This window comes from Diorhabda sublineata, chromosome 7 (assembly GCF_026230105.1).
Source record: "Diorhabda sublineata isolate icDioSubl1.1 chromosome 7, icDioSubl1.1, whole genome shotgun sequence".
Classification (NCBI taxonomy): Eukaryota; Metazoa; Arthropoda; class Insecta; order Coleoptera; family Chrysomelidae; genus Diorhabda; species Diorhabda sublineata.
In genome coordinates, this window is record NC_079480.1 from 18,144,178 (window position 1) to 18,171,543 (window position 27,366).

The window sequence follows — 27,366 nt, forward strand, 5'->3', positions numbered from 1 at the left end:
GCTAAAATATGTATTTTCCACTGAATGTCAATTTGCGAGTAATATAAAAGAAGGGATAACTACAAAAATCATCTCGACATTCTCCATCAATCGACTTCCAATGTTCAGTTTGTAAATAAAGCATTGAATATTCGAATTGAAGCTTATCGTATTCTATCGTTGCATCCTAACGTTGAATAATCTCTTTTAGACCTCGATGAAACCATTTTTTGTGTCTAGATACTAATGCATTCTCAACATCTCCTTAGATTCTAATTTTCTCCCACGCAAGATCTGAATAAATTGTAATATGAAAGTGCAATATTCAGGCTAAATGCTGGATATGTTAGGAGTTCAACACCACCAAGTTTTTCCTTTTTATTTCGTGTAATATTCGCAGTATGAAGCATCTACGTAAGAGAACCCTCTATTTCGAAATTTTGACTGTACCGAACACTTGTCGTTAGTCAAGCTGATACGGTCACGTTTAAGTTCAACGGCATAGAGTCTTAGTATCAATGTCTAGCTCTTTTATTTACGTAGAAGCCTTAGCTTCCAACAGCCAATATTCAATGATGGCTTGATACTCAATTTCATTTTCAGAAAGACTTTATTGAGTATCTCTAAATACATGCGCACATATTTTTGACATCTTCAGATTGAGGTTGGAAAACCCACGTTGGAAATTTACGTTGGTTTATAAATGAAGTTTTTCAGTGCTTCCAAAAATGTTTCAAGTATTTAGAAAGACTAATAACAACAAATATTTATAACTGAATATTGTTTTTCAAAATATGCTCCATTAAGATCAATACACTTTTGTATATGTTTGAACTAATTGTCGAAGCATTTTCCCATTCCCATCCCATACTTTCAAAACATGTGATTTGAAGGCATTAACTGCTTCTTCAGGTGCAGAGAAACGTTGATCTTGTCATTTAGTTTTGATCTGTGAGAATAAGAAGAAATAATTGGGTTCCCAACAAGGGCTGTACAGCGGATAAACCACCAATCCAGTGTTTTGACTGTACAAAAGTTTACGTGCAGAATCGATGTTTTCTTTTCTAACCAACAGCTGATTTTGGACGATCTTCATTCATGCTATAACGAAAAGCGACCCCGATTGAATTCGGAAAACCATTTTGACCAAAATGAATGTTTCAAGTATCTCTAAACAACTCAAATAGCACTCGTATCACAACACGTTCCTAGGATGTTCACCACTCAATCTTCATGATAACAATTTCATATTTGATATATTCATACAGTGTTGCAAGATCTCAAAGCTTAAGTAGCAATCCTTGTAAGATTAAAAATGCCATTTATATAGATCACCACTTAAATTTTATGAGCTGTTCTGAAAGACACAAATACAAATATTTTAAAGTTCATACGCAACAAATCAATGAAATATCTGCCACAGATATAGTGGGTAGTGTCTAATTTGACGGTGAATCATCTATTAGTTTTTTAATCGAAACTGGGTCATATTTTCTAGTAGGGAGGAGACCTTAAAAATACAGGAAGAAATTTGGTTTATCTATATATTCATTTATTTTGTTCTCTTATACTTAAATATATTACAAAAACCTTCAAAACTTGTTATTTCATCAAAACAATTTATAAACTATTGATATATTGTTAGTTTAGAATATAAATATCAGGCTTTCTGCTCCGAATGTCTCCAGCCTATTTGTGGCTCCACGGATAATCTGGGAGGTCTCAAATTATTCTTTCTATTTTGACTTCTACTCTTTTTGCTTCTCTTGCTTTTGCTGCTGTTATTGCTTTGTAATGTTTCCGCGCTGTTTTCTTTGTTTACCAGTCCGTATCCCATTGGTCCTTCATCAGACATTTCTCCAGAGGCCTCTTCTGGAAGTCCAACTTCTTTTTCCATTTTTCCAAACCTGAAAGAAATGATTCGATTACTACAGATGAATATACAGACTTCTATCGAATGAAATACAAAACTTGTAGTAGAAGAAGAGGGAATTATGAATGCTTATACAACGGGTTAAATTTATCTCTCTGGGACTTGATAAACAAGAGTCAACGTATAGTATTTCGCGATTTTCCACCGAGGCCTCAACCTAATATAATCTACATTTATCAATTTATCTTTTTGGATTTCCGTTTTTGTTATATCTCAAATTATAATTAACTCTAGAACTACAACACCTAATTATTTTTATTGTCGCACGTTGGCATTTGAAATAGATTCCTATCAAATTAGCTTCATTATCAAATCTCATCTGTAAGGTTTTTTATTTAAATAAATTCCTCAATTTTATATGGAAAATAATATTTCGACCAATCACGACCCCATAGTATGGTTGGTGTTATTCAATTTTGCTTTCAACGTATCCATAATAAGCAACAGATTTAAGAATTAAAAAGGTAATGGAAACGTAAAATTTTGGATATGATTGAGCAGTGTATGTCAGTGGGGAAGTACCAAAAGAATATAGAGATGCTTGAGATGATACCACAACTTGTATTAAGGAGCAGTAAGAGTGTTGGGGCTCAACAGTTACATGAGTTAGATGATGAGCTTCTACCTCGCTAGCACTTTGATTTATTGATCCATTGTGTACCCCCATGCTCACTAATCAGGTAGCAACAACTTCACAAATTTTCTCAACTCACCTTTATCCGAGATATCACCCTTAAAAGGTGGTAACTAAAATTGATTTTCTATTTCTTTATATAGAATGTCGGTGATGCTAGAATTTTGAAATTCTGTTATATTCCTATTACATTATACGCGGGTTAAATTAGCAACCCTCACTTTCCAGCATTCACTATGAATCGTCTCACATACATGTAATTTATTAATAGGAAAGACCCATCTTAATTTCATACGACCAATTGACTGCTGATTGTTGTCGCATAAATTTAGTAACACCCTGAGTATAACTATCAAACTATCATAAAAAACATATAAAGGTTTAATAAGTGAAAAATCGTACAATATCATTATACTTACTTGAAGTAGAATTTGATTTCTTCTTTCAGAGCGTCCCAAAAACTATATCTGAATCTCTTAGATTTTTTAATGCAATAAAGGGTCGTTTCGAACATCGCTAAAAAGAAAGAGAGGATAGTTCCACCTATTGTTACCCAAAATACTCCTCCAACTCCTTTTAGATTCAGTGGAGTAGCATCTCCATTCTCTGCGTCTGCCTGTAAATGGTAAACAATTTCTTGTTCTCAAAATTTCTTAGTGTAGGTAATTGAAATACCATCGATATTAATAATTCGATAGAGTATGTACAATGAGAATCAAAAAGAAGTACAGCACATACCGCTTCAGAGACAGTCTTATAGTTCTTGAAACTGATACCAATTTCTAAAGAGCGGCGCTGCATATTACGTTACATATCGACTATTACTATTCATAAAAATTCATTACTAATAAAAATAATGATAAATATCATTATTTTCGGGCTCACACAATTGATTACTGTTAAGCAATGGCACGGCAAAGAATCAAATTTATCACATCCTTATAGAGATGTAACACATATTGAGAGTAAGAGATGTCTGAAATTATAGGAAAGCCGATGCGGATACCGACCACTTCCTAGTACGAGAATGGTCACAGAAGTACTTGACTCAACAAAGAAAACACAAAAATTTTGGACAAAAGTATAGTTATTTTCCCATGTACTTTCCTTTTAGTATCATATACTTTCCCTGGCGATGTTCAAAAGTGTTATACCCTTATTATAATAAGAAACGATAGCTCTTCAAAATAGCCATTAACTGCTGACATCACATCTTCATTGTTAGAGAATCTTAGACCACCGAGCCATGTTTTTAAGTCTGGAAATAGAAAATATTCCGAGGGGGCTAAATCTGGTGCATAGAATTGCAGTCTGTGAGCTAGTACATTGTCTTAATGAAACAACACTTTCTTCTTAGCGAAATGCGGTCGATTTTACTTGATTTTTTTGTTGCGATAAGTTCGCATGATACTCGCCGTTCATAGTTTTTTGTTTTTCAAGATGTTCAATGGAAACTATTCCAACGCCTCTATCATGCTTCCAGATGGAACCTTCTTTAGAGCCGATTCTCGCTTTTCAGTCCATTATTTTGATTGTTCTTTTGTATCGAGGACAAAATTGTGGCTCCATTTCTGTGAAACATTGCCAAACACTTGATGAAAACATCTCCACCACGTTGTTTTTGTTCCAATGTGAACAAACGCGGAATAGCACTTTTGTACTTGTAATATACAAAATGTGTAATCAAGGTACTGGAGGAGAAGTAAATATAACCAAGTTATCAACAAAAAAGCAAAATACATTGTAATGAAACACAGTGGAAGAAAAAATAGATAGTACTATGGAAAGTAATGTTAATAATAGCTGCAAACTAGAGAAGGTGCAACAACGAAAAAATAGTGATTGAAAAAAGAAAAGCGAAAAAGAGCAAATTAGCAGAAATTGTTAATTTCAAAAGATTTATCAAAAACAAATAATCACAGAAGAACAACTATAATAATTCTATATGTACTCAAGAACAACCCATATAATTAGAGCATAGAAAGCGAATGAAATTACAGAAAAAAGATGGAAATAAAGAGTGGAAGATATGAAAGCCAAGGACCAAATAAGAATATATATATAATCTGTCGTTTGCTTTACTAAGATATTCTATGATTACATACCGAACACTGTCCACCACCTTTACGTTCTTCCCACCATTTTCTTTTGATTTCATCGATTTTTCCAGAATTCTGCATCAATAATAAAGCAGTACTCAAGCTATTTCTATAAGTGGAATCTTGAAAAAAAGACAGAACTTTAAAAATTACAAATTTACAAAGTTCTATAGTTTGGTTTCAAAGTTCAAACTAGCACTAAAAACAGTAGGGAGGCTAGAAAAAGTCACACAGTGTCTGAAATTTGTATCATAGTTCTTATAAACAATGTTATGAAAAGAAAAATAGTTGATCAAAGTAAAAAGTTTCTGAAACGTTCTACAATATTGAATCATGAAATGTAGAGACAGTATTATAACAATAGAAAGAAATTATGATACATCGCTACTTAGACAATTAACTTACATCAAGCAAGCGAAATTCACGAAAAGAAAAACAAGAAGAAGAGTACACGTGTAGTATAATACGTATTATGCATGCTATGATTAATAAGCACAGAGTTTGAATTAAGCATTCTACACGGGTGTTCTCCGGTCGCTTGTAGACTCGTTACTTGGCGTGTGGGCGTTTTTTAAAGTCCATTCTAAACACGCGACAAAAACGAAGTGAATAAAACGCGTTTGTTGCAGAAACATAAAGTTTTAATTATGCATTTTACACAAGTGTTTTCCTGTCGTCTTTAGACGCGTTAGTTGGCGTGTGGGCGTTTCTAATGGCCATTCTACACGTGCGACAAAAACGCAACCGTTTGCCGGCGAGTAAGACGCGTTTGTTGTAGAAACACATTTGAAAAAATGCTTAATTCAAACTGTGTTTTCCGGTGGCTTGTAGACGCGTTAGTTGGTGTGTGGGCGTTTCTTGTGCGACAAAAACGCAATTGCGCAATTATCCAAACGAGTGATAAATTTGCATATTCTACTCGAGCGTTTCTGTTTTCGGCGCAGTATCTACCGAAACCTCTTCGGATTCGACTGTGTCAGATTTGTAAATTAGAAGAGAAAATGGCGAATCGAAACATGGAAAATGTTTTCCAAAGATGTTTTTACTGCTGTTTAAAAAACAATAGAAGAACAAAATACGGATGCCAAGGCTGCAATAAATTTTTATGTTTGGAACACGTGATGATGTTTTGAATTGAATATTTTTGTGAAGAAAAGGCCAAAGATTGGTTTAGCAATAGACTGCAATCACATTATGAAGACGTAGGAATGCTCCTTTCTGTTGTTCATAGATTTTACTGTTATTTTTTAATACTTGATTAAAGGAAAAGAAAATTTTTAGTTTCAAAAATTGAATTCTATTTAAATCATCTAGTTTGTATAGTTTATGTACGTATAAGTAATTTGGAATTTTAAATGAGATCGGTGAAATCACCACTCGTGTACCAATTGAAATATTGGATGGACATGGACACTAATTCAATTTAATCATGAATTCGAGTTTTTGTTAAAAATCCGAGTACGTTGGTTATTATAATTTGTCTATGGCATTCAATATCGAGATAAGTTGAGTACTTTGATCAAGAAAAATGCAAATTTTGTGTCAGTTTTTCACATTGTTCTCAATAAAACGATTCGCACTTTTTTTGTATTTTCTATTGTACCTATTTAGATATATATATATATATATATATATATATATATATATATATATATATATATATATATATATATATATATTTCGAAAATGGGAAGCTTAGGATCATAATAAGCTCAAAACATTGATATTTTATTAGAAAATACTGTAACAATTTATATTATAAGGTCAAAACTTACTTTTTCTCATTGCGATACCATAACCCTTTTCATCCAGCTTATCTCCAACTTGATAGAGGTCACATTTTCTCTGAACTTCATACTCTATTGACTTATCTTCCATGAAGAAAGCGTAATATCCCTTTCGAGCAGCTTGAACCCCGTCTTTATTATCAATGATTTTGAGTTTCTTTTGATCCTCTAACATAAACTTATAAATTTTACCAAAATCGCTATCAGGATCTGCTGCGTATTTACTCTGAAAGTAAAACATCACACAATAATGAAAAGGTCGACTACAATTGTATAATCGTTACTAAGAACTAAACTGTTTTTTTAAGAATCTCAATCCTAGTTGTGATTGTTTTAATGTAATTTCCTACATTGAACTACTCTTCAAAATTATGAGGATAAGAGTAGTCCCCTGTTTTATAAATAGAATCAAACGTATTATGGATAACTTTGACATAATGTGTCACTACAAACACAAAAAAGGATACTGAGTTTCAGGAAAAAGTGGGTTATAACTGTTATCATTCAACCACTAACTTGAGAACACTAAAAAACGTGATTTGATTTTACGTTGTATATAATTGTAAAAGTGAATCCGTAAAGTTTTGGTTTATAAACGATTGAGATCACTATATGGACAAAAGTACCTTTGTAAAGATGATACTTTAGTTGTTATATTGTTGGTAATGAAAAAGATTTAGTGATACAGTTGTGGTTTAAGTGTAATGATTCAAACATGGCAATGGAAACAAAATTTGAGAAATTCTCTAGCTCAACAACATATTCATAACGTACCAAGCAACATTTATACAAAAAAAACAGAAGAAGAACTGTGTTTAACGTTGACGTCAAAGTAGACTTCAATTCAAAAATCTCTTCACGACCATATAATGATGAATATATTCTTATCAGATATCAAATTGGAGAATAATATCTATTCTACGTTACATGGTTTCCAATTTGGAGTCCACAGCCTACTGATCAATCACATACTTCGTTTCTTCGGAATCCACGGGCTTTAAGCGATCGTCAGAATCAAATTAACTTGCAGACAAACAGTCCCACGTCGCATAGCAGCTGCTAATCAAGTCACAATTTGACACGTCGAATATTTATTACTTCTAACATTGTAAGGTGTACTGAATTGAATGTTTATCGTCTTTAACTCAAAATGACATTGTTTTTCTAAATTCATTACGTAGAAAACAAACAAGCAAATCAAAAACTTGCACAAAATATTCCGTTTAATCTGAAATAGATTTTTTCAGATGAAAAGCAAGCACAAGAGGACTATTACACTCGATTAGTTCTAGTGGTGCCTGTTGTAGAAAAATACTTGTGGATATTGATCTTGAAATTCGTAGCTGATTCCACAAGCTTGCACTTATCCAAAGGAGAGAGTCTCGACAACTTGACGTTCTGTACATTTGCAGGTGAGCTCAGTGTTCCAGTAAGTCTTGCAAAAACTGCTCTAGGGGAGATTATGTTGGAAAGCTCAGAAGAGCATTTGATATAGTTGATATATGTTCACGAAAGCCGTATTGATGGTCGCTGATGACGTTAGTAAAATCAAGACATCTCAAGATTTTCTGGTTAACGACTTTCTTTATGACCTTGACAATGGCTACATCAATAGGACGGTAGTTGTTGTAATCTGATTCCTACAAAATTCATTTGAGGGATAATCTTTTCCACTCGCAAGATTTCAGGCCGATTTTTGAGAAAGAATCAATGATTTACTCCTAAATTAGATCAGATATCGTTACTGAAAAAATTCGTGCAACCTCAGCGGTTTGATGTTAACAAGAAAAGATTAACTTTATTTGTAACAAGTATTTGATGTAAAAGATATGAATAAAGTTGTACAAATGTTCCTCACAGCAGTTCATTTTCATCAGCTCAAAGTTTATCACTTTAAGTATTAGCGTTTAAAAGAAAAAAGGAAACTTTTCAGAAACACCGTATATTATAGATCTCTCATTTGAACAAGTTAATGATTTAGAGCTATATTTCACAATGGATATTTAGCAATTGATATTAATTGTCCAGTTATTTTTTTTTTTCAACTTACTTTAAAAAAATTTGCAGTTGCTCCACCAGCCTTTGCCCCAACCATAATATTCATCAACCTTGAATTTTCAACCAATTCATGCAAATTCGAGAAATGAGGATCGGGTTTTTCTGTTGTTAAAAATGCAGCTAAGTTTGCGGTGTAAGAAGAAACCATCAAAAGTGTGAAAAACCACCACATTCCAGCAACCATTCTTGTGGAAATTGATCTGAAAACAGTCATAACACAAATTAATGATAAATTAGATATGGTAACACGATTCAACTAACTTGAGTTCAATTTCTGAACCTTGCTGCATAATGGAACCTGTAATGAACCATACACAATTTCTTAAATCCAACTGGTTCACCAAATATTCGGGTTCTTCTATACAAGGATACGGATTCTCCCATTCGGTAGGGGATATTCTTCCCAAAGCGAACAATACGAGCGATACTCCAACCCAAGATACTATCAGTAGTTTCCAAACTTCGAATGCAAAAGGATCAGCAAATGAAAAAAAACTTGGGGGAGCTTTTGTAGGTTTTTTGTATAATATACTGATACCTAAAGAATAATAATCAATTTATATCAATTTTCTGAGGAATCTGTAGTTGGAGAACACATAGAGAAAAGTCTAAACCTGTGAATGGAGTATTTTGGAAACAAAATTCACTAAAAAAGTATTGGAAATATTATTATAATTGAAAAGATGAAACTGGAATTAGAAAAATACGAAACAATCGGTAGATAGAATCAATTTTTTAATTTGTAGTTCTTTTGTTAAATAATAAAACTTCAGTACCATCACATGTACATTTTGCTTTTTACAGAGTGAATCACAGAAAACGCTCTGCTCTAATATTTTTTGGAAACATTTTTGATTAATTATATGTATATTTTCAATGACTCGATTTTCGATTATCCATATTTTGAATGAGCGATGTGCTCTGTAAACCTGACACCAACGAACCTCTTAGTTTCCCCAACATATCTCCTTTCGAAATTAATTGGAGCGTTGTTTCAATTTGTAGTGAACCATTCCAAGAAAAAACTGAAGTTTGATTTCTACGTTGCGAACTAATGTCAAATGCAAACGAGGTTTTTACATAGACTAGCTTTGGCAGGTGATTCAATGTCAGACGACTTGCATTAAGGTTTGTTGAGGCTATGAAAGGTGTTAACTACATCGAGAGTCTCCCATTGCAGAGTGGATTACCTCAAAACTTGTAGGAAGACGTGGAAGCCCTGCCCAAAAATTTGCTATTTCTCGCCGAAGTTAGATTTGAGAAGGTTGTTCTCATTGACATCAGAAGTTCTTTCCCGTTTGTTTAGAATAAAGGTTTAATTCGACTTGTTTACCAAGTTGATATTTTGAACTTAATAAGGACCGGATATAACTATTCTATATGATCAAGCCCGAGTAAATACATTTGAGGAGAAACATAAAAATGAAGAACGAATACTTTAGAAATTTTCAGTTTACATAAGAATTCAAAGATACTATCTTAAAGATTGGTGAAACATCATTGACACATCATTTCTCTTATCACTCATATCATCACATCTTTATGGTTTGATGAAGTAATTTTGATGATTATAGCCGTTCAAATACCTGAACTAAATGCTGATCTCTACAATTAACTGATAGATATATTAAGGGATCAGTCAAAGAAGCTCATTTTTGACGATTTCCACTTTGAGAACTAACGTCAACTGCGAAAGAGGATTTACATAGTCTAGCTTTGGCAGCTGAATCAATGCCAAATGACTTGCATCAAGGTTTGTTGAGGTTATGAAAGTTGTTAACTACATAGAGAGTCGCACATTGCAGAGTGGTTCACTTAAAAACTTGTATGAAGACGTGTAAGCCCTGCTCAAAAATTTGCTATTCCTCGCCGAAGTCAGATTGCTGTCCAGGAGGTAACGATTTGAGTAGATTGTTCTCATTGACATCAGAACTTTGTTTCCATTTTTTCAGAATAAATGTTTAATTTGATATGTTCACCAAGTTGATATTTTGAACAAGGACCAGATATAATTATTCTATACATATAATCAAAACCGAGTAAATACATTTGAGGTAAAACTTACTCTTTCAGTTTACACAAGAATTCAAAGAGAATATCTTGAAGATTGGTTAAACATCATTGACACATCGTTTCTCAAATCACTCATATCATCACATCTTTATGCTTTGATGAAGAAATTCCTCTTCAATGAACGGATAGATATATTAAGTGATCAATCAATGAAGCTTACTTTTAACGATGTTTGTTCCGACAGGCTTTGACTAAGCTGGATTTTCTGGAACTGTTGGTAATATTCGAATTGAAACACTGTATACATCACTACTACACCAACACTCAGAATTACACTATATGACGCGCGTTTCGATAACCAAGTTATCGTGTTCAGAGGCTGAAGGTAAACTAGTAGTAGGAGGTAGATGTTAAGTGTGTACATAAATCAAATATCATTTAGCACTGTTTAAATAAATCAAAAAAAAAGAAAACATACAAAACCTCATAAGCGAAACCATGGGTAAGCTACTGAACTACAAAAATCTAACGATTTGTAATAGTGAACTTTACCTAACATCATGTATGGTCCTGTAAAATCCACAACTTCAGCTCTATCTTTGGTGATCGTTAAATCGCATATCGCTAGATCTGCGTTCTACAATCAAACAAAAATTAAATTAAAAACTTCCTCACGAATTTGGTGGTAGTAGTTGGAACATAATATTCTTTATGTGGAAAGGTTGATGGTTTTGTAACTTTCATTTTATAATAGGACTATAACTTATAACTTCTTTGGTTATTTTACCAAAGATGTGTAGGGAGTTTTAATACATAACAATCCGAATCAAAAATTCACCTTATTAAATAAAAATAAGAAGTTTATGTGTTTTAGACTGAAGCCTAATTGCTAGGGCGTACCTCATCTCTCCAATGGTTCTATAGTAACCCAAATCACAATTTATTCCATAATTTTACAATAAAACATTTTGAATAATTATATTAAAAATTTGTTGAAGAAAATTTCCTTGAATAATTTGAATGCATACGCAGTGTTAAAATCGTCATATGTATATCAAACAAATATCTTTTTTATAGAGTACCCACCTCATCTATTAAGTCTCCAATGATTCCATTCCATTGGCCTGTTTTATTGTCAAATTCTCCATTTTTTTTATCTTCTCTGACAACAAATGTATAATTAAAGCCTCTAATAGCTGAAAGTTCTTTAATTATATCTATTGCGAATCCTTCATATTGATCATTTCCGTAAACTGGATCCATAGATTCAACTCTCATACCGTATGGTTCTGTCTAAAAAATAATAAATCTTATTGGAATGTAATTGTAGATATTTCTCGTAAAATTTTTCCCAAATCGGTTCTACAAAATATCTGAGAATCAAAAAAAAACTGACAAAACAATTCCCCCATTGGCGTAGGATTAGGAAGGAAAATATTTCTTGAAGAGCTTGCATCCTCTTTCGTAGAGTATTTAAAATTCGTCCTGTTTCAACAGGACCAGATACTGTTCAATCCTGTACGTTTGGCCCTCTTCCAGGATCTTCTTGAGAAGCTGAACAAGAGCTCTCGTACCAACTCTTGGTGATCTGCCTACAGTTCTGCGTGTGTTCGGTTTCTGAGTTTTAGACCACTTTGTCCATCTGCCAAATTTGAATATGAGAACAGAAAAAGCTACCCTTGTAAAGCAATAATAAAGAAGAAAAATACAATATGAATCTATAAAAACACACAAACTAAGAAAGAAAAACATCGCACAGGAATATGAAGAAAAGATTAATGAAAAACAGAATAACAAAGGAATAATAAATGAAAATGTAGAAGAATTGTGGAATTACTTCAAAAATATTAAATCAAAAGCTGTCGAGCAAATAGAAGGAAATAGAAGGAAACAGGAGGAAATAGGAGAAAACAGAAGGAAACAGAAGGAAACAGAAGGTAACAGAAGGTAACAGAAGGAAACAGAAGGAAACAGAAAGAAACAGAAGGAAACAGAAGGAAACAGAAGGAAACAGAAGGAAACAGAAGGAAACAGAAGGAAACAGAAGGAAACAGAAGGAAACAGAAGGAAACAGAAGGAAACAGAAGGAAACAGAAGGAAACAGAAGGAAACAGAAGGAAACAGAAGGAAACAGAAGGAAACAGAAGGAAACAGAAGGAAACAGAAGGAAACAGAAGGAAACAGAAGGAAACAGAAGGAAACAGAAGGAAACAGAAGGAAATAGAAGGAAACAGAAGGGAACAGAAGAAAACAGAAGGAAACAGAAGGAAACGTAATTTGAAGCAAACATCCTGGTGGTCGAAGTAAATGAAAAACCATGTAAATAAGAAGAGAATAGCATGAAAAAATGACATTTCAAATGAACAGAAGAGCAATATAATATTTTTTAAAAATAAGAAATATTAGAAAAATAAGGAAGGAATCATACAAAGTTGGAAAGAATCTTACCAGATTCAATGATGAATCAGAACGTACGGAAGAAATTGTATAAATTGACATAGCGGAGGAATCAGAAGTAAAAATTAGTAGAAGAATCAGTAGAAGAGATAAAACATGCAATCACGGACAGAAAAGATGGAAAAGCACCAACAAATGACAAAGTAACCCCAGAAAAAATCAAAAATATGGGACAAAAAGGGAAAATATGAAAAGTTTCATATTTTCAATAAAACTATAGTAAAAGATAATACACTCATAACAAATTAACATTAGGCACTAATGGTAGCAATTTTCAGAAAGGTGCTGTGAAAGACTTCAATCAATACTAAGAAATAACATTAATTAAAACAGAGATGAAGATATTGTGGAACATATTAGAGAAATCAATTAGATCCACAGTAGAATACATACTTGAAGAATCTTAGAGTGGATTTCGAATGGGAAGAAGCACACAAGATCGAGTATTTATAAAAAACAGATGACAGAAAAAGCAATACAAGAAAAGAAGCCTTTGATAGAGCTCCAAGAGAAAAAATATGGAAGAAATTAGTCGAAAGAGGAAAATCAACGAGAATAACCAAATATCAGAACGCTTTACTACAAATATTGGATTGAGACATGGAGGGAGCCTTAGTTTATTACTATTTATCGTATTCGTGTAACCAAGCAAAGATCGAAAAAGAGTTATAAGAAAACATTAAGGTGGTAAACAAAGCATGTAGAAACACTGGAACAAATCAAACACTACCAATACCTATAGTTCGGGAGCCGCCAATCTCAAAAGAACCGTGATCGCGGAATTGCAAAATTTTTATATAAATCGAGAGCTATTAATTAGAGTAACAAAATGCACTCGGTAAGAGACGATTTATTTGGCCGAAAGTATAAAAAAATATTTATATATAAAGAAAAGCAAAAATGTTTTCCCGTCATTGCGGATATCGATAAAAAACGTTCTATTGGATAGGAAATTTTGTGAATTGATGAAGAAAAAATTGGCTCACCAATTCTTTCCAGCAGGAACGGCTTATCTTACCTATTTGAAGGGTGTGATTGGGAGATAAAATTTCAACTAAAAGTTGAAGAAATTCTGAGTAAACATGAAAATAATGAAAAATTAGAGGTTGAAAAACATTATAATTGTGATTATAGTTTATATGAATGATAATAATTTAGTATAAATAATCGTTTATTGTATTATATAATATTATTATATATATTATTAAATTATTAAATTGATTACGATATTTTAATCAACTGAAATAAAAATGAACTCGAAAAAAGTTTCCTATATTTCCTTTGATTCTATTTATCCTTTTACAACTGTAAATTAAGATATAAATAACATTTTTTATTATTAAATAGACGCTTACTACAGAGAGAAACGATGTAATTGAAGGCTTATTGCCATTGATGAGAATCGAGTCCGTATACAATAAAACTTGTATGTGCAATATTTCCGGTTGTTTTTACGTACGTATACCACGATATTTATAGAATTCACATAAGCAAATTGAAAAGAAGGTTTTCGTAATGGTGGCAATGTTTTATCTCCCAATCATACTCATTAAATAGGTAAGCCGGGCTCTTCTTGCTGGAACAAATTGGTAAACCGATTGATTGAAGTATTTTACATCACTTTTATGAAAATTGGTACCATTAGTGCCTTTTGCTAATCTGTTGTGTGTGTATCTTTTCTGTCTGTGATTGCATGTTCTATCTCTTCTTTACTAATGTACATTTTCGACTTCTCTGCTATATCAATTTGTACAATTTCTTCCATATGTTCTGATTTATTGTCGAGTAGTTCCCGCGAAGATTCTTTCCACCTTTGAATGATTTTTAGTATTTTTTCCATTTACTTAGTAAGCTTGGTAAGCCAATTTTTTGTTCATTAATTAACAAAATGGATTGTTTTTATCGAAATCTGCAATGACAGGAAATATTTTTTTTTAATAATTATTTTTTTTTCATACAATCGGCCAAACAAATCGACGCTTACTGAGTGGATTTTGTTACTCCAACTAATAGCTGTCGATTTATATGAAAATTTTGCAATTTCGCGATCACGGGTCTTTGAAGATTGCCGGCTTCCGGACTATTAGGAACAATAAAAGACAAAAACGGGACACAACATGCAGATATAAATAACAGAATTGCTAAAACTATATACCATTAGAAAATTAATAATAAGCCCAAATGTTGGGGTACATTTGCTCTCCACCTCATATTTTATGTAAGATTTTGTCCACCGTATTATTAAGTTTGAGTTACATTTACATAAGAAATATTTAAAAATTATTAGTTTTATATAATAATAAATAGTTTTATTTCTTATTTCTTAGACCTTTTGATATGTTAATGCATCTAAATATTCTTGATTTTAGGTCTCTTCGGTTTTTAAATTAGTTTTCTTAATAATTTTTTAAAGATATATAAAATTGACGTATCGACTTTTCTTTAAGTCTTTATCAAAAAAAATTTATACCGGCATGGACGAAATAATGCCTGCCTACCATAACATTGAACTTACATATGGAACTGAAGCCAAACAGAATCTAAAAAATCACGAAAACATCCTCCACAAAATTGCAAAATAGAAAAACGGAGATTTTTTTATTAAGACTTAAAGAAAAGTCCAAACGTCAAATTTCATCTTACATAAATTATTAAAAAAAAACTAATTTTAAAACAGAAGAGATCTAGAATCAAGAGCATTTGGATTCTAATTATTCAAAATAATAATTAAATTTTTTACGCAAGCTGGATTGTAGGAAGTGCTTTCTTTCCTGATGTTGTTAAAACAGTTTTAATATTTTCTGTAGTGAATTCGATTCGACTTAAAGGAAAGTAGCACCATGACTTTTATTGGATATTTTTCAAATGCGAAACTCCACTTATTAAGTTAACTCGTCGCGAGGCTTGGGAAAGGATTCAAATGAAAATAGAAAATAAAAAAAAAACAGTTTCCAATTTTTTTAATACTTACTAGTGTTATCATAACTTTGAATGTTTTATTACGTATATCCGAATTGCCGTCATATTCCTCGTTGTGACGTAATCGTGATATATTCAGAGATGGAGATTTTGAAGTATTCCAATGACCTACAACAGTTTGTCCTCCTTCCATTAATTCGAAAACGTCCAAAGCAAAGCTTGTTCTAAATCCTTTAATATCGAACTTTATAGGTCCTGTCAGTCCTGTATATTCTAACTGTAAAGAAATATAAATTATTGGAATAATTTCCAAAATTTTTAGGAAAGTTTAATTAATTTTGATAAAAAATTGGAGGAAGTGCTTGATAAATACGAAAGTTTTACTATTTACAGTATCGATTTGTAAAAAAATTTTAGTTTGTAATAATGTTAACGAAATTGAGTTTTAAAGTCTTCTTCTTCTTCTTCCCCTTTTAATGGGAACAGGTACTATTCAATCCCGTACGTTTGGCCCTCTTCCTGGATCTTTCTGAGAAGCTGAACTCCAGCTCTCGTACCACCTCTTTGGTGGTCTGCCTACAGTTCTGCGTGTGTTCGGTCATCGGATTCCTCAAGAATTTTTTTCGTCCCAGACCCATCTGACCACATCCTGTACTCCCAATTCTTCTCTTATGTCATTACTCCTTATTCGGTCCTTGATGGTGACTCCCTTAATGATGCTTTCATCTCTTGTGTTCGTGCCTTCTCTGTCAGGTTTCTTTCACTAGATATATTTACTCCCAGGTAATTGAATCTTGATACCTGCTGTATTATTCCGCTATCGACTGCCAATTTGCATCTTATAGGATTTTTTTAAAATTACCATGGATTGTGTCTTGTTGACTGAGAAGCTCATATCAAATTTATCGGCAGAAATTTTCATCTTATATAATAGACGTCTTCATTTTCTGCAATAGCATGGTCTGCATGAAACAATACCTTCAGAAAGCGGTGGCCCATTCTGTATCCTGCATCGACTTTGTTGACTTCCTCGATAATTTAATCCATTATGATGTTGAATAGGGTTGGACTAAGACTGTCTCCCTGCCAAACACCGGTATCAATTTGAACTTCTTTAATGAGTCCTACCTTAGTTTTAATTCTTGTTCTGGTTCCGGGATAAAATTCTTTGATGACTCGTTGGTACTTATAGTCTATGTTGTTTTTCTCAAGACTGGAAATTCTTTAGACTTTTCCACCAACTGACGAACTATGAATATTGCGTCCTCTGTTGATCTATTAGATCTGAATCCCTATTGTTTTTCGGAAGCTGGTACCTTATTCCTTATTCTATTTGCCAAAAATTTTAAGAACCGAACAGTGCAAATTTATATTGTTATATTTTTGTGTATTGAATTTAAAAGTATCTAATGATAACATATGAATCTTCAATAAATATCAATATAATGTAAATATGTAACAACGACTTCAGTTTCATTTACATTATAGTTCTTCTAATATCAATTGCACATAAAAACATTTTTCGACAATTTTGTTTGATCTACCATAGGCCTAGGTACCTCATTTTATAAATTCGTTAAAAAGTAATATAATCATTATAAGTTGGGCGGCATTATACGTGGTTAACTTGCTTAAACTGAATATTAAATTATAAATCGTGAATAAACGAGTAAATTGTACCTGCCTGTAAACGCATTTGGTTTGAACAGGGTACCGGACGTAAACTGAACCCTTTTTTAAACCTATTAATTTTTTTAAAACTAAATTTCAAAACAAAACCATAAAGGAAAATAAAAACTTCGCTAATAAAACATAAGAAAAAAAACATTTCAACTGTCTGGCAGGAATATTTTGAAGCAATTCTATCTACGGCTTCAGACAGCTTTGGCCAAAAGACATGATTTTTTTCACTATTCCATGTTTTCATGGTAAATAGTGGAGATTTTTATACGAAGAGTGAACAATATTTTTTATTTCTTATTTTGGCATGAGTGCCGTGCGTATTTATAGAATATTGATTGTCTTCTGTAATTGATATTGGATAAACTATACATATTTATCATGTATTCTTTCATATTTCTAGATTTTAGTGCATTTTTTGTCAAAAAAATCATGTTTATTCCAATTAATTCGATTGCATACAATTTCACACATTAGAAAGAATAAAATTCTTACATTCTTCATCTCGTTGACAATAGTCGTTCCGGATCGAAGCTTCTCATCGTCATTGTAGCAGCTGATAGGGTTAGCCTCTACCAAAGGCTCAGAAGCTTCTAGAGCTTTAGCGAACATTTTTATAGCATCGAAAGTCAACGCTTCTTGAAGCCTCAGTTTATATCCGGGAAATGTCGGTTGAGATTTCTCGTAGATTTTTGCAGCTTTCTCACCTAGCTCTTCTTCATCGGGATCCACAAATCTCATCTGAAAATAATATATTGAGTACATTTGATGAAAGTTGAAATATTGTAGATGAGATACAAATGTACCATAATAGTTTTTCTATATAATCTTATGAATTCTGAGTCAATAAAGTATTAAGGCATCTCAAAATATATTACATAATTCACTAATTTCTATTCGACTTAACGATTATAATTTTTTTTTAATTTAAAGCGTTAAATAAAGTTTGTTATATATGTCTATATTCTCTTTTCTCCAAATGCTTTTGTTCACTGCTTTCGTCTACTTTACTTGTTACCATATCTACCAAATATTCCTCGTTTTCCTCTGTGATCATTTTTATTTGATTGTTATTTATGGAGTCGTTGCACTTTCCATATACTTGGTTTTATTCTTCATGAAATGGACTACAAAAACCGAATCATCTCGATTTTGAGAAGTAGTAATTAAGATTTTGAGGAAATACTAAAACATATCGATGTTAGTTCTGAGACGGATCCAGGTGATTGAGAAAAAACAAATAAAGGAGTGCTCCTAACTCGACTAAGCATCGCTGATACCTTATTTCTTGAGGATGTTGCGAATCGATTTCTTCTTACAAATTAATCAAGACAATGTGTATTTCGGGAAAAAATTGTTGACGATTGAGATTTTTTCAAATGACTTTCCAATGATGTACCATACATGGTATATTTTCTATTTAGAAATAATGGGATAAGTAATCAGAAAGGAGAGGGTTGACAAATGTTTTATCCCTCAATTGAAACCTAATTAATATTGCCAAATACCAAGATGGGATATTTTCTATAGTCCAACCACTTTATAAACCATAACACGATATGCAGAAAAGTGAAACATCGATCAAATATATCAACAATTATTTTCGAAAACTTTTTTTGTTCCACTTACCCCCGTTATATTAGTTTCACTGTATTGGTAGGGCATTAGTTCAATTGTATGCAGATCCAAATTTGTTATGATAAAATGATGTTTATTAGTCATTAGGCCCACTTGTTGTGCTTGTTTTAAAACTTCTTCCAATATTTCTATACTGCAATCTAATAGAAAATGTGTTGCTCCGGATCTCCATACTTCTTTAAGTACACGCCTATAAACAAAGATTATATTAGTTACCCATTTCTAGAGCATCAAACATAGTCATTATTCGCTTATTAGCATTTTTAAATAGATAAATATGCAAATGTGAGGCGTTTATTTAATTAGGGGAATTGGACCACTGTACATTTCCTTGAAACTAAAAATGTGTCGTATCATCTGGCAACACTGTAGCATACTCCCGCTCAGAGCGAAATGTAAGTTACGCTATTTCAATATTATAGTTCATTTGAAAAACCATAAGGAAAATGTTTTTTGTGGAAGTTATTAAGTACGTTTTTATCTTTCTTAGTTTCACCATGTTTTTTCTCCTGGACGGCTTTGTAAAATACGTGTTTGTTGTTTAAATTGGACCACTGATCGATTGCCATGATTGGACAGGTGCAATTCAGGCAATTTCAAAACTGTTCAATAATATTTTATTAAATTATGAGCTAACAGTATTTTCAATTTTGAAAACATCTTTTTTCATAAGGCTACATAGGATGTAGAAGAAGCCCAAATAGTATGAACAGTGCTGAAATTAATATAAAAAAGCTCCAGAAGTTTATAAAGCCAAGAAGTGTGGATTAAATGAAACGTGTCGTATATACAATGTTTCATAAGTGACATTTTAGAGATATCTCGACTCGAAGTATGATTTAGCTAACAAAGATGTTTAGAAGCATTGGTCGAACTGCAGTTTTTCCACAAGAATTAGAAGACAGGCTAGTCAATCATATACTTAATCTGGAGAAAAAATATTTTTTGCGTAACCATTAAAGAATGTGTGTGCAAAGCCGCCTAACAAAGAAAAGGAACTTGCTGACAAAAAATGGTTTTATACCTTTATATGAAGCCATTCTAGTCTCTCCTTGAGGCAACCCGTCTCTACTTCTACTGCTAGATATGAATAATGTAATCGACAAAACTTTTCTGACATCCTAGAGAAAATATTTGATGAAATGATGATGATGTATCTTTAATATGAATGTGACTGGGTTTTTCATTGTAGTAGAGAAGTGTGGAAAGATCTAGCTCTAAAGCTCTGAAAGGTTAATGCCAAGTTGGAACAGTTGCTGCTGAAGAAAGTATCTTTAATACGACATTCGTTGTATATGGAAGTGCAGCCGGCCACTTTGTCACGCCGATGTTGATATTCAAACGTGATAGAGTGAATCCAGATCTGGGCGTTGGCGCTCCTCCAGACTAGTTAGTACAAATTTCCGAAACTGGCTACATAAATAAAAACCTTGTTGTTACTTAGAAACATTATTAAAGTTTGTTGAACCTAACAGTAGACAATAAAGTTTTACTTGTGTTTGGACGGTCACTGCACGCATTGGAAAAACCTTGTGGTAATTGAACTTACTCTCAATAATGGGGTCATTATGCTAAAACTTCCAGGTGATACGACCCATAGATTTCAACATTGCAGTTTTCAAACTATTGCAACTGTATCACACTAAGGCAACAATGATTAAGATCTCATTCAGGATTAGCTGTCTCTCAATACCAAGCTACACAACTTATTAGAGAAGCCTATTCCAGAGGTTCTGTGATGATAAATGCAATGGGTGGATTTAGAAAATCTGGAAAAACAAACCTCTCCACATTATAGAAAGTTCGAGTTAAAACGTCAAGCATTTGAGTTCAGGATTCAATACCTGTTAAGGTGAATTGCATTTCAGGATTATTAATAATTATGGAAGCAAGATTTTTTATCATTATTATGGGATCGTTGGGAAAATATATATACTTTGACATTATTCTAATCAGAAATTTAATGCACCTGTTGGAAACTCCGCTGTGGCAATACGTTCTGTAACTTATGCCAACTGCGAAATTATTACCAATGGAAACAAAGTGAACTATGACGAGCTGAATGTCCATTTTTATTAATTTTATTGTTAATTTCATCAATAAATTAGTGAAATGTGGTTGATTCAAAATTGTATTTCCATTATTTCGAAAAAACTCTATTTGCATTGAATTATTTACCGGTGATAGAAATCGATCAAATACCTTTAAGTAATGAAATCAGAAGAAAAACTGTTAGTTTTATCATCTGTTTTTACTGAAATATGAGCTTTCTTAGATTGTATTGAATAATGTTTCTGTAGTTTTTGAAAGAAACATATATATTCACCTATAATCACCTCCTGACTGTATATTCAACTGCCTCAGAACTATCCTATTTTTTCGTGGATTGAATAGTTTGATAATTTCCCCAACCCGTTGCAGACTCTCATTATTTTCATATAATATCACAAAATTTTGCCAACCCCACGCCGCAATAAGATCATAGTAGGTTCTTGTAAGTGTATCTGGATAAGGATGTAAGTTAATAAGTGTCCCATTGGCTGGATAATCATCCCATCTCACCTGAAAACATAATAAACCATTGATTGAAAGAAATAAGTGGGTTGTGTATTGATTGGCGACGAAGTTTTCTAGTGTAAAATAAAACAGTTTTTTATCAATTATATATTTTCAATTTTGCTCAATGACCTCTCGTCCACCTTTTTTTCAACTTCATGATTCCGCGCGCTCATAAAACTTCTTGTCTTTATCAGCAAAACCCTGAACCAAGTGCGATTGAATGTCATGGTTATTTGTGGAAGTTTTTCCATTAAAAGAATTTTGCAAACTTCAAAATAAATGATAATCAAATGGTTACAGATCAGGGTTATATGAAGCATGTGGCATCACTTCCCAGCAATTGTAATTTCTAGTTTTCCTCCAACACACAGACGTGTTTCAAGTTTCACGAATGTAGCAATTTTTTGAGAGCATTGCAAGGAACGACGGTCTTTTTTAATTTGTGAAAATTTCTGTTGCGAAAATATATATATATATATATATATATATATATATATATCTGATTGATTTAGACAGAAATGAAATAATTTTCCTAAAAAGAGATGTATCTCAAAATATAAAATGTTATCTCGTATTATGGCATTCATGAGATTTTAACTCTGATGAGTGTCATTTTCAACTATAGAGGAAAATCAAGGAGCAGAATTTTGGTCATTGGAATTGTGGAATGACAATTTCCTTCACGTCATTTAGAAAAATAATTCTATGATTTTCTGAACATAGATGTATGACATCCTGGGTAAATAATGGTTTGTGATGCGGTTTAATTGATTTAAACTGTTATGTTTCTCAAAACTTCTGTTTTGATTATCAAAAGAAGAGTAAACAGATTGAAACCTTGGGCAGTCGTTCAATTTGAAAGGACAAGGTTAACACATTTTTCTTGACATTTAAATATAATGTCTAATCTTATCATTTATAACATTTGGTCAACCTAACAGTTAAAGATAAAACACCGTATAAAAAAGTAGAAACTGAATTATTGGAATTAATTTCACAGGTTGAATTTTTAAAAATATATATCCACATATGTATATCCAAAAAGTTGGGTTACACGGTTATACAGTGCGTTTACAAAATAACGCAGACTGATTTATCATTAGATAAAAAATCTAATAAGATGAAAAATGATGAGTTTCTGTTGACTGTCAAATATTATAAAACAAATTTACTTTGATTTCCTATACGAATTTTGTCCTTCAAAAGCAAAAATGCGTGGTTAGTTTGAATTTAAAATAGTTTTAATGGTTCTTGAACTCGGCCTAGAATTCCTATGATTAGTACTTCGAATCCCATTAAGAACGTAAATGAAAATTTTAACGTTACTCGAAAGCTTTCTCTTTACAACTATTTTGAGTCTTGAACAGAAAATGATAAAATAAAAAAAATTTGATCACAAAAAATAATTTTCATACAACTAAAACTAATATTTTTGGTGCAAATTAGTCCTTAAGAATGCTACACCGATAATCTAGTAGTGGTAGCTTGCTATAAAAATGTTTTTGTTTTTGTAAAAGACAATTCCTCATGATAAGTGTGATATAATTCATTTTCCCAAGACATAAAGGTGAGTTTCTAAATAATAGATTGTTATTAGTTCAAAGAGTTTTTAATATTATAATATTTAAGAAAGTTTGAATTATTGTCGATAGATAGCGTAGCTTGTATTAATGTCAACATCAATAAAGCCTCTTATTTTCAAACAAACATCAGTCACGTATCGATAAAGGGGAGGGCAGGTTGAAATATTAATCATAAGACATCATTCTTATATCCTCAAACTCAAACCATGTTAATTTGTTTGGGAGTGATAGGAAAGATAATCTTTTCCTGGACCTAAACGCACTAAACACAATTAAACTCTTCGGTGATGAGCGGCAACTTTCAACCAACTGATAAAATTGCAATAGTACCATTTTCAAGTAGAAAAAATCACCATATCTTCATTGAACTCAACTAATATTTTTCAATGGAGTATCTAAGAGTCATGGTTCAAACAGGATAATCTTTAGAGCCACTGCACAAGTGGAAATTGTCGCATACCCGTGGGCAAGACATGGGAACTTATGCCTTTGATACGAGTATAATGTTAAAAACTGAATGAACAATAGCTTATAAAACAGTACTGTATTCAAAGGCTGCTCTGTTTGAGATCAATAGGACAATGTTATGATATTCAGTTTTAAAGGCGTTGTTAAATCTAACCTTTTCACCTTACCTTGTAGTAAAAACAAACTTTAGAGGACAATTCATACAGAAAAATTGAAGCCAGCAAATCCGACAGTTCACCAAAGTATTTCAGAAGCGATAAAGCTAGAAAGCATTGACAAACCAATGTATCAAATGTTATGTTGATGGAAAAATATTGTTGTCTATATAACGAACTATCCTCTACACTCGTAGAGTGTATATTCACAATATACTTTTTAGCTTTATCATCATCGCTATTTATCATTAAAATCATTCTTAGTGACCAATTGTATACCAAGATTCACGCTAGAATTTTTTTTACTTCAATTCCACTGGAAGTGGTTTCATTTATAATGATTATATGATAACGAATCATTTAAAAGGATACTCACTTCAAGATGAGGAATTTCTTTCAAATCACAAATGGATTGTACAGTATTTGAGTTATCTTCCGATAGAGGTCCTAATATTCCAACGACACCTTGCGCCAACAAGCTACACGTTGCCTTAGACGCCTGATAAGGATTATCTCTAGAAATATATTCTACGATCAGTTCTAAATTGATTTTTTCATTTTGATTGATTTCGTCCACTGCAACTTGAATAGCTTCTCTTTGATTGGTGTCTTCATCTTCAAATATGGCACCTGAAATTGTACATTCCGACGTTAAAAAAGTAAATCAGAGTTACGCAATGAATTAAAAGAAAAAAGATTCCACCGAAATTGTGAAAATCGAAAAATTGGAGTATCGAGCCATCATCAAGTACCTGTATTTCAAAGGGTTGAGAGGTAAGCAGATTTACGAAGATATGCTTAATACCCTTGGTGATCAATGTCCTTCGTATGCGACTGTGAAAAATTGGACTGCAAGCTTTAAAAGAGAAAAAATTTCCATTCCGTTCCAATCGGGAACGCCAGTTTCTGTGCCAGTCCCCGAAAATATCGATGCAGTTCATGACATGATTTTATCAGACCGTCAAATTGAGCTAAAACGGATATCTGAAGCAGTGAATATTTCATACGAATGCGTTCATCATATAGTTCACGTCAATTTGGACATGAGAAAAAATGCTGCGAAATGGATCCCCAAATGTTTGAATGTTGACCAAAAGCGTGCAAGGGTAGAAGCCTCGCGTTCGATCTGTGCTGGATTTGAAAACGATGTGGACTTCTTAAACCAAATTGTTACTATGGATGAGACTTGGGTACATTTCTACGATCCAGAAACAAAGCAACAATCGATGGAATGGCGACACTCTGTTTCGAGTCCAAAAATCTGCTGGAAAAGTTCTTGCTTCAGGTATTTGGGATTGCCATTGAGTAATCATGATTGATTTTTTGGATAAGGGTAGATCAATAACTGGATATTACTATTCCACATCAGTAACCACCCTACGGGAAAAAATTAGAGAGGAAAGACGCGGAAAGCTATCCAAAGGTGTTTTGTTTTTGCAGGACAACGTCCCTGCACACAAATCTCATGTTCCCATGCAAAAAATTCGTGATTTAGGGTTTGAAGTAATAGAACACCCCCTTATTCACCAGATATGGCTCCATCCGACTATCATCTCTTTCCTCAACTGAAAATATTCTCTTCCAACGAAGAGGTAATAAAAGCTGTGAAGATCTGGTTTGTAGAGCAAAAAGAAACAGTTTTTTTGAAAGTTCCAGAGACGTTGCAGGTTCGCTATAATAAATGTATACAATTAAGAGGAGAATATGTTGAGTAATAAAATATTTTGACATTGAAATTTTGTTTAGTTCTATAATAGGCTAAGAAATTTTCAATATATCCTCGTATCTATACTGTTTTTTTTTTCTCATTATAGAATCCACATTCGTTAGTTTCTACTATACAGACTGGTTATAACCAGGTTCTTCATGAGAAGGTAGTTTCCTGTGAGAAATTCAGTGTGGAGGTATTGCTTGGTGTTACTGAGATCAAACTAATTTGATTTAGATCTAACGGTATCAAAGATAAAGGGGACTTTTCGCAGAATCTCCCAAGTGCTCATGAATTGATTCACTATAGGAGTATTTTCAAAAATCACGAAAAAGTCATAGATTAAACATCATATTTTTCATCGTTTTCTTTGAAATATATTGGTTTCTTCATCTTATACGATTCCTCTAGGAGCAGCGACGTAGGCACTATCGTTTTTGGCTATTTTATAAAAATTGTATCAGTTTTGTGGTATTATCATGGGGCTATTCTTTGAAGTTATGACAAGAATGTTGGAGTAAGTTTAAGTTTCGTAGCGTTTTGGATATTTTGGGAAGATATGGCAATCGTATTTTCAAAGTAATTTGAGAAGAATTATGGATTATTCTTTATATTGAATATTCTTACAGGAAATGAAGCAAATGCTAAAAATGGCCAGAAGAATAGGAGACCAAAAAAGATATTCAAAGGAATTACATTCATCTTGTGTCCTGTAAACTTTTAAGATGATTTTTACATGGGAGAACAAAAAAAGGTTGAATTCCGTAACAAAAACGTATTTCTGGAAATGGTATCAGAAAGTTTAGTCCAAGAGCTCATGTTAACATATTTTTTTTTAAGTTTCACTGTGGAATTTCGGCAAATTCATTCGTATCAAGAGCATAGGAATTTGTAAAACTCAATTTTATATTAACTCCTGAATAAAATTGACGCATCACTTTAATTAATGTAAATATTTACAATATAAATACAAATAAAACTCTGATACATATAAATAATCATAAACACCTACAAATAATTCGAATATGACCTTAACACAACCTCAATTTGCCGTTTTTGAGAGAGTCCCATAGATGTTTTATAGGATTCATACCTGGACTGTTAGGTGGCCACTCTGATAAAGGGATATTGACATAAGTAGCGAATAACCTGGTTAGCTAGGTGGGCACGATCGTTGTCCTTCATTAATATAAAATAATGTTGTCTAAATTATATTGGTCTTTCATAGACCTCGTACGTAAGGACCAATTCCTTACGAGCATCGAAGCAAATTCCTCCCCAAAATATGTTAGAACCACCATCAAAAGGCACTTCAGGAAAGATATTACAGCTAACAAACCTTTCTTATTGCCTTCGCCAGACACGTTCACGTGAATCTGGAGCTTTAAGGCTAACTCTAGTTTCATAGTTCCATCAGGAATAGAATCCGTTTCCAATAGTTGATTGTTCTATTCTGATGTAGTCTTGCAAAATTGAATCTGTGAACTTTGTGTTATAAGCAAGGGCCACTAATTTTGTCCAGGAGTTTATTTTTGGCAAATTAGAATCGCATGATTGCGCATAATATGTTAAGAATATCCCAGAGATTCATCTAGTTATCATTGTTGTAAGATATAACGTGATGAAGAATTTTATCAATTTTAAGAAGGCTCCTGGAATACAACTCGAATGTTAGTTGGAACAAATTAAAAGCCAG

General features: G+C 32.6%; 1 protein-coding gene across 2 annotated transcripts in view; it reads right to left on the reverse strand.

Moving 5' to 3' along the window:
- Positions 1-1,509: 1,509 nt before the first annotated feature.
- Positions 1,510-27,366, reverse strand: part of LOC130446389 (glutamate receptor ionotropic, kainate 2-like) — a 31,410-nt gene continuing 5,553 nt past the window's right edge. Inside the window, exons 2-14 of one of the 2 annotated variants that reach the window (XM_056782621.1) lie at positions 24,339-24,592; positions 21,524-21,759; positions 19,189-19,387; positions 18,055-18,300; positions 15,932-16,156; positions 11,590-11,796; positions 11,056-11,140; positions 8,752-9,028; positions 8,483-8,690; positions 6,421-6,658; positions 4,652-4,767; positions 2,966-3,162; positions 1,510-1,886 (exon numbers count right to left, since the gene is read on the reverse strand). In XM_056782621.1, the coding sequence (XP_056638599.1) occupies positions 1,640-1,886; positions 2,966-3,162; positions 4,652-4,767; positions 6,421-6,658; positions 8,483-8,690; positions 8,752-9,028; positions 11,056-11,140; positions 11,590-11,796; positions 15,932-16,156; positions 18,055-18,300; positions 19,189-19,387; positions 21,524-21,759; positions 24,339-24,592 (2,735 nt within the window). In that variant the 3' untranslated portion in view covers positions 1,510-1,639. The remainder of the gene's footprint in view (positions 1,887-2,965; positions 3,163-4,651; positions 4,768-6,420; positions 6,659-8,482; positions 8,691-8,751; positions 9,029-11,055; positions 11,141-11,589; positions 11,797-15,931; positions 16,157-18,054; positions 18,301-19,188; positions 19,388-21,523; positions 21,760-24,338; positions 24,593-27,366) is intronic. The other variant, XM_056782622.1, reaches the window with a different exon arrangement.